The sequence below is a fragment of the Malaya genurostris genome, chromosome 3 (genome assembly GCF_030247185.1).
Source record: "Malaya genurostris strain Urasoe2022 chromosome 3, Malgen_1.1, whole genome shotgun sequence".
NCBI classification, from domain to species: domain Eukaryota; kingdom Metazoa; phylum Arthropoda; class Insecta; order Diptera; family Culicidae; genus Malaya; species Malaya genurostris.
This window is the reverse complement of record NC_080572.1, coordinates 287982764-287991665: the sequence shown is the minus strand read 5'-3', so window position 1 is coordinate 287991665 and position 8902 is coordinate 287982764. Positions and strand designations below refer to the sequence as shown.

At 37.3% G+C, this 8902-nt stretch overlaps 1 protein-coding gene across 1 annotated transcript; it reads right to left on the bottom strand.

Moving 5' to 3' along the window:
* Positions 1-5799: 5799 nt before the first annotated feature.
* LOC131438296 (general odorant-binding protein 67-like) lies at positions 5800-8609 on the bottom strand. Its single transcript, XM_058608196.1, has 3 exons — positions 8408-8609; positions 6311-6433; positions 5800-6244 (listed from the first exon to the last, which is right to left on the bottom strand). The coding sequence occupies exons 1-3, from the start codon at positions 8504-8506 to the stop codon at positions 5888-5890; spliced, it is 579 nt and encodes a 192-aa protein (XP_058464179.1). The 5' UTR covers positions 8507-8609; the 3' UTR covers positions 5800-5887.
* Between the last annotated feature and the right edge of the window lie 293 nt (positions 8610-8902).

Sequence of the window (8902 nt, the reverse complement as noted above, 5' to 3'; positions counted from 1 at the left end):
AATTTCCAGCAAGAATCGTATTGTACAGTTTTCGAACCCTCGGCCTGATCGATGCTTCTTGTTTCGGACTACGTTTTGGTTGTTTCTGCTTCTTATAGGTTCGAAGATTCAAACGTTCTTTAGCACGAAGAACATTTGACTTCGAAGTGCCCACTTTTTTGGTCACATCTCGAACGGAAACTTCCTTCTTTTGCTCGAACGCCTTCAGTATACGGTTATCCAACTGAGGGTTAGCAGGACCTTTTTTCTCGACCCGTTTTCGGTTTATCCTCAAAGGTGTTATCCTCACCGAACTTCCTGATTGCATTTCGCACGGCTTTTTCACAACGTTCGGTAATTGAATCAATCACAAAGTATTTAGTGATAAAATTTTGACTAACCTGTCATAAATTACCAAACAATTCTGTCAACTGTAAAAACTGTATCTAAAGGCTCGGCAAATTTAATATTTTTAATGATTACACACTAAATTTTAATTTTACAGGTGACTTAAACCAGACCCTGTCAGCTTGGAGCGAAGTCAATCTTCAGTTCAGCAACGCCATCGCACGGTGTCACATTCAACATATCATGTCAATTGTATGGGTGCGCAACCCTGCTATTTTGGCGCGCACGAATTTGACATTTTTCCCCACTACTTCTATGTATAAGATTCGATGTGGGCTCGTCTGGGGGCGACATGCTCGCAAAAAAGGATGTTGCCAATGATTTGTTCGGAAATGTGAGAGCAGGATATCTTGTTAATATGATGTCTTTGCTTAAACCCTCGTACGATGTAATTCATAAAGATCTAATTTGTCAAATAACGGAAAATTTCATTTGTAATGACTCAATGTTAGAATAGCATTAATTTTACTGGTTTCGACTGTAACTTACATTCTGCTAGGAGGTGCGGCTGTATGAATTTAAATGCACCTTTTAGCAGCCAAGCAGATGTGTGCTGTTGTGGCTCAGTCGATTAACAGACAGACTTTGTGATCGAATGATTCTCGGTTAAAGTCGCGGCGGTTCCTATCAGTATTCATTTTTTTCCAATGAATTTCATGTCATGGAATTTTAGACATAATATTAAACTGCGAAGTCTCATTTATTTGCATCTAATAAGATGAAAAATCACAGGGTTTTTTTCCGAAGTGTGTAACACATGGATCAATAAGTCCCGAGACTAACAATGGAAACAACATTTTTTTCGCAATTTTTTTTTCATTCATCAACATAATCACCTTTTAGGGTGATACAATGGTTCCAACGTTTTTCCAATTTCTCAATACCATGTTTATGAAAAAATTTATCTTTCGCTTCAAAATAAGCTTCAGTTTCAGCGATGACCTCCTCATTTGAGCCAAATCTTTGTCCCTGGAGCATTTTTTTAAGATCAGCAAAGAGCCAGAAGTCACTGGGGGCTAAATCTGGCGAGTATGGGGGGTGGGGAAGCAAAGATCAAAGCCCAATTCGTTCAATTTCACCTTGTGGCAGGCTGTTTTTGTTCCATCGAAAGCAATCGCGGCACCCACTTGGAAAAAACTTTTTTCATGCTCAATTTTTCATGAAGGATAGTAAATACACTTCCATATGATATCTGTGTCATCTCAGCAATCTCACGGAGCTTCACTTTACGATCTTTCATTATAATTTTTGTCACTTCACTCACATTTTCCGGTGTAACGGCTTCCACAGGTCTACCCGAGCATTCCGCGTCATTTGTGTCGGTACGACCACGTTTAAACTCGGCGAACCACCGACAAATCGTTGCTTTTGATGGACAAGAGTCCGGATGACATTTTTCAATCCATTGTTTCGCTTGCACGGTGTTTTTACCCATTAAAAAACAATGTTTCATCAAAACATGAAACTCGGTTTTTTTTCCATTTTTTAAACAAACTACAAAACGACTTTACTCCAACCTCGATAACTCAGCTGTTTCTGGTCGGATTGACTTAAAATTTTAACCCATTTCAAGCAAAGGTTAGTTTTCTAGAAAGACGTGGTTACTGGTTTACTACGAGCGCCATCTCTGTTTTAGTCTCGGGACTGATTGATCCATGTGTTAATTTTAAGGTGGGGTAGGGTCTAAAAGATGAAAAAAATCATCATTTTTGCGAAATTTTTTCGTAACTAACTTTCGCAAAATAAATTGAAATGTTTTGTATGTTAAAAAGCATTCAATTCGAACAACATTTTGTATTTTATTCGTGGAAAAATATTGAGAAATAAATCGGCGAAGAGGCATTTTCGAGGACGTTTCTTAAAAATCATGATTTGCGGTGTCCACTGTATCTCACCGCAGACTAATCAGAAGTGAACAAATCAAAGCAGCATAGTTAGAGCATAAGTTTTTATAAACCCCAACGTTTCTGTTTGATTTTTTTTTTGAAATTTTGGGGGTTGTTTAAATTTAATAGTACGATTTTTCACGAAAAAATCGGCCGTTTTGTAGCTGTAAAACCTCTCCATAATAACAAATAACGAAAAGGAAAACGTTGGGTTCTGGTTTTTTTATATGTAGAAAGTGTGTGCAAAATTTGAACAAAATTGGTGCAGTAGTTTTTGAATGACGATGTACACAGACTTTCAAAACTTGCTATCGAGAAAAACGCGTTTAAAGTTTATTGTCTATAAAATCGAAGGAAGCAATTTATTACTCAAGGAAGCACGTAGGCTCTAACATTCTCAAAATGCCATATTTTTTCTTTTGTATTTTGTTATAATGAAATATTTCGAGAATGTTTTGTCAAGTTTTTAAGTCAATCAAAGCAGAAATTTTGGGCCTGTGTAAGTAGCTCTTATTTCTTCGTAGTATGGGATCGGCAAAGATAAAAGCGCATAACTTGCTGAGTTTTGTTCCGATAGGCTTCAAAATTTCACAGAATATTCTTGAAATGTTTTACTATCAGAAAATAGAAAGGAAATAATAAATGATTTTTCAAAAGTGTTAGACCCTACCCGGACCTTAATCGAAAATTTAAGGGGAATACGGTTCTTTAAATATAACGCTTCACTTTTTCCACTGCAATCTTCCTTTTCGTGCTGAAGAACGTATTAATTTTCGAACCTATAAGAAGCAGAAACAACCAAAACGTAGTCCGAAACAAGAAGCATCGATCAGGTCGAGGGTTCGAAAGCTGTACAATACGATTCTTTCTGGAAATTTGAATTGCATAATCATGGACGACGAAACCTACGTGAAACTCGATTACAAATCCTTGCCGGGACCACAATATTATACGGTGCGAGAAGGGCAAGTGTTAAACCAGTCCGAGACATCGATTGAAGTCGAAAAGTTTGGTAAGCAAGCTATGGTCTGGCAAGCAATTTGTAGCTGCGGTAAGATTTCGAAACCCTGCTTCAATGAACAGCGAAATAATACATCAAGGAATGTTAACAAAAACGACTTCTACCCATGATTCGAAGCCACAAGGATCCTGTTGTCTTCTGGCCAGATCTTGCTTCTTGCCACTACTCGAAATCAATGGTAGAATGGTGTACTACCAAAAATGTCACTTTCGTCCCAAAAGACATGAATCCACCAAATTGCCCACAACTTCGACCAATTGAGGAATTTTGGGCATTAACGAAGACACATCTTAGGAAACATGTCTCGGCAGCCGAAACCATTCAACAGTTCGAAAATGATTGGGAAAAAAGTGTCAAAACTTGTCGCCAAGAAGTCTGTACGGAATTTAATGAGAAACGTTGGCAAGAAGGTGCGCCAGCTAGTCTACAATGGCTAAATAGCAAATGTTGAGAATAATATTCTGTTGTTGTAGTCTAATATTATTAGTATATCGAGTAAAATTTGAATATTCAGCACTTGTGAATTATTTACAGCGAAATCAAAGTGCGTCCATGCTTTCTGGGACAGTCTTTATCAAATATAACAGTTCATTTCTTATAATAAGTGCACAACCCGTAAATTTTGTCACGAGATGCCACTGTCCAAATGATCGAATGGGACACGGAGAAGTTTAGTTAAATGTTATTTCGGTTTTTTGTTATACGTCGAATTTATTCGACATTTTTCTAAAATATTTATACCGTTAACGTTTTATTGAAGTCAATATTTTAAGTGGGGGCATTGCAGTGATAAAAACTTTCGGAATCGTAACATTCGCATCCGTCTAGTAATTTTGATGGTACGAACTAATGAATACAGCAAAAAGTAGATCAAAATTCGTATCCGTGATGTAAGTATTGCGTCTTAGTAAAAGTTTTTATTTCGTTGTGGTAAACAAAAAGAAATTGATTAGAAATTCTTTGAAAAGGCCAACGCAAGAATTTATTAAGTAATTTATCGATTCAACGTGAGTTTCTATTCCGTTGAAAGTTAGACAGATTTAACGTTTTAAATTACGATGATAATTCAACTTTGCCACTAAACACCTCAATCATGTTGTCTCTGGATGGCATTTCAACGCATTGCGATCCATCGCATCCATGGATCAACTCTAGAAGTAAAAGATCTTTATTTTTAATTCTCAGAAAACTATAAATTATTGAAGAGCCTGTCCATGTTGAAACCTTTTTCTAATATATATTAAAATTCTGTATATTGTCTTCGTGTGTCTTCTGTTTTCATTCGTGTCAAAAGGTGTACTTGATTTAACTGAAATTTTATTCTACTTCTTATCACTTATTGAAACTAGATTTACCATACGATCATTACATGTAGCGAAGAAATCAAATAGGCTTCAAGAAAGATTCCAAATTTAGTTTCAACATCCATAATTTGGTACTGCAGGGCGTGAAGTTTCGAAACTTGAATGTTCGGTTTAGCCCCAATTGGGTAGGTCTTTCATGGTGACTTGGTAATAAAAATTAATGCTTGTCCCATAGAGTACTCGGTTCAATCTCGCATTTCCTGAAATTTTGATTTGATCATTTTATCGCGACTTTTTACGGAAACTAATGCATATTTTGCACAATTCAACAAGTTAGGAATTGTAGCTGAACATTGAATCTACACAACGGTATAGGTAACTTGGGCAAAAAACCTAGTTGTAATGGATGTTTTTTTTTCAATTTCCCAAAAGTATCCACTCCCCGGTCTCCCCTACAATATTTTTCCATGTAGCTTTTCATATAACTGTTAACATATAACAATGGGTTGAGGGAGTGGACTATTAGGCAACCGCAAATCTGTCGGCCTAAACTTCATGTTTCCATCTGCTATCGTTGGATTCGTTTCGACTGTTACGTTGGATCCATCAAAATGCTAAAAAAAACTAAGCAACCTTCTTTAACAAATCACTCCCTTAGCTCGCCCCGTAAACGAATGGCATTTCTTTCTTACTCTGGGAAATGCATGCAAGCCTACTTTGATGATTCTTTGCATGGAAATGTTGGTTCCCTTGCCAAGGTTATTGATGAAACGTATCGGAATTCGAACCATCCCAATTCAAATTCCGCTACTTAGAACCATTTTGTTCGTGTAATATTACATTTTAATGTAATAAACTGGTGCCAAATCTTACATGCTACCATCTTTGCAATCAATAGTTATTTGGTGTACATTTTTAAAAATTTGCATTCTAACAATTTAGTGCAATTTTTAGTGCAGCACTTGGAAGTGAACATGAACAAACATACTGTTCGCAGAAACAAGTCATTGGTTACACAAATTAACAAATTAGTTTGAACATTCTTGCATTTTTTGTACCTTCGCAGATTTGAATATTACCTAACTTTTCAGAAATCCATGGTTTCATAGAAGGCCAGCAATAATCAACATTAAAGAAACACTTCTGTTTCCAAGAAATCCCAAGAGCAATGAACTTTCAAACCATAAACCATACAATTAAATGATGCAACAACAGGGAAAACATTTATTGTCTAATTACTACGTAGAGAATTTCACTTAATTCCCTGATGGACGGTCAACAAGCCCAAATTAAATGATTGGACACATCTTGGAATACTCCCGCAGTTGGTTGCATTCGTCACTTTCCTTGTATACGTCGCTGGGACACTTGACGAACATATTCATGCCCATGCAGCGCAGAATCGTTCCGGAGATGGGATGACAAATCTGTTCACCCTCGAAGCTGGGCTGCAACTTGGCGCCAGCTTCGATTTCGTCCATCATGGATTCGGCCATTTTGAAGCACTCGTCCAGGGTATCCTGCACCAACGTTTTCCACTGGGGCTTATCTTCGACCGAGTCCAGGAACATTTTCGTCATGTCGTCTCGTTTAATCATACCATTGGAGTAGAGTCCGGTAGCGTTCAGGCCGCACTCAGCAATACACTGCAGGATAGGGGATGTTGTGGAAAACTGAAATTATTTGAACACCGAAACATCTGAACCACTTACACAACCTCTTGGAATGCCTTCCATTTTCATCTGGCGTTTGGTTTGTTCACCGTATTTCTTGTAGCAATCCATCATGATATCTTTATCCAACAGCATTGGTGTTTCGCAGCATTCGGCAGGATTCTGGGCAGGAAAAATAACTTCAAGATTATTAAACGCGAATATGGCATATGAAATTCTGACCACTTATCAAAAATTGAAATTTTCTAAAATGTTTAGTATGACCGAGCATTAGGGAGAAATTCAGTGCCAAAACAAGACGCGCAAAATTTCGACCGCATGAACTGAACGAATCGTCGCACAAAGCGGGTAGTGTAAAACCGACACATACAGAACGGGGCACTGTTAATTCGGTTCATAAGCGTGACATGCGGTCAACGAGTGCGGAGTGTGATACTCATTGTGATCGGTTGGTGGTAGTTCCCATCAGAGCTGCTAAATGTCACTATCAACTAGCAACTTTGTACAACGAAGATTGGAAGGCTTTTGTCATTGGACTGCTACCAACCAGGCTCTATCAATCATCATATGTTGAGTGTCTGAGAGCCGATCTATCATAACTTAAATTCTCTTGATATTACACTCACCAAGACGCTCATTGATTGCCGATGCGATTGATATTATCTTCATTTCTCCTTCTCCTGCTTGATTACGATGTGACTAAATATTAATCAAGCAGCATAAACATTGAATTAGACTCATGTACACCAATAAACTCCGAAGTCCAATGACTTTTTGCAAGCAACAATGAACTTTATCAATTTATGTTTATGTTAGTACTCTCATGGAATTTTTTATCTGCCACAGGAAATAGGAGAAAGAAGAGAAAACAAAAAAGTCGTCTGTCTTTGACTGAGTATACTTCTACTTGGTCATAGAACTACCGAGTATCTCATTTGACAGACACTTTGACCGTACCGATTACACTCGACGATGATTTTAGTCAGTCTGTCAAGGTCATTTGACATGACTGACAATTTGTAGCTCTGGTTCCCATAGACAATACAAATAGTAAAAAGTGGGCTATTCATAGCAATTCAATTTTATTTTATTCTATCCTCTATATCTTTAATGTACGACTGCATTGCTGTATGTTTCATATACAACAATTGAAAGAAAAATGTTTTTTACGTTTCAAAAATGTTACCCTTGAAAATAAAAATACGATTATTTTACGTTATGAATTGAAAATCCGTGCATACGCGTTTACCATTTACTCGGTGCTGTTGTAGAACTGTGTCTACCACAGCTCAGGGTTTAAGCTGAGTTAAGCTAACGGCAATCTGTATTGTAATTTTCGGAGAATCAACTCACCTACTAATATTATGTTTGATTCCTATCAATTTTCTATGCAACGTAAACTTTAAATGTGATAAAACTCATTATTCTGCATATCAACTGCATTTTCTGTCATGACTTATTGAGATTTACATGTTTATTAATTTGTAATTGTCACGCTTTACAGTACGACTGTATGAATTTATGTATATCATTTATGTGGTCAGTAGTTGTGTGCTTCTGTGGCTCAATGGATACACGGACGTTCTTTGCGATCTACTGATTCTTGATTCAAATCCCGGCCGTTCCAGTAAGTCTACCTGCATCCACTGGTAATGCGTTGAACTGATGGTGGATTCACACATACACATACATACATACAATTTGAGAGAAATTGGAAACGTTACCGCCCGTTTTGAGATATAAAAAGTATCGGATACAGATTTTCATAAACTTCTTGTTAAATGCGATTGAGTCTGTCGCATATTAGGGAAAAATACAACATTAATTTCCTTATGAGATCCTTTGTCTCATAAGCCGTACTTTTGCTAATGATCGATGAAAATATCTTTAATTTTCAGATCAAAGTTTGCAATTTCTACAGAACATATTTTAAAACGGTATCCTAAACTAAACTAAAGATCTTAGGAATTGGCAGCTAAATTCTGTTCGAAACAATCGTTTTGGCAGATTCCAATTGCATCAACCGCTCGGATAGTAGAATAAAAAATAGATCATAAGCAATTCACAAAACAAACAACACGTCTAAACTTTTCTATCGACTCGGTACCCTTTTCATTTAACCGAATACGATAATACCTTCTGCACTGGGGGTCCTTTGGCACAAGGATTCTCTCCGAAAACGGTGGATTGAATCAGGAGCACTGCCGCCACTGCAATCGCGATCACCAGCTTCATGGTTGAATTGTACTGTTGTTCTCGGTGACGAAAGTTACGTCAACTAACCCATTCAGTCGTCATCGGATCCCTATATATAACTCCTCTTTTCCTCTAATTGCTACTATCCCGTGTAAAACTCGACGACGACGACGACCAGGTAATGAAAGCTGGAGGAAATTGTAGCCTATTTAAAAATCGGACATAATAGAAATCCAGCTGCATCGCATGTTATGATTTTTTTTCTCTCCGATTGTAGTGAACTGTGTAATCATCAGAAATTCATTTCAAGTTGACAAATTCTATTCTGTCGCATTGTAATGAGTTTCAACTGTCAATCGAAACAACAGAAAGCAAGTGGTGATTTTACATGAAACTCTGGCATCGAGCGTTTTCCTGTAAGCTGCGTGCTTACAT

Excerpts from the sequence above, each read along its gene's own strand:
- LOC131438296 (XM_058608196.1), bottom strand. The coding sequence starts at position 8,506 with ATGAAGCTGGTGATCGCGATTGCAGTGGCGGCAGTGCTCCTGATTCAA. Across the intron at positions 6,434-8,407 it reads AAGGACCCCCAGTGCAGAAG|AATCCTGCCGAATGCTGCGA; the intron begins GTATTATCGTAT and ends TTTCCTGCCCAG. Across the intron at positions 6,245-6,310 it reads AAGGCATTCCAAGAGGTTGT|TGTATTGCTGAGTGCGGCCT; the intron begins GTAAGTGGTTCA and ends CCTATCCTGCAG.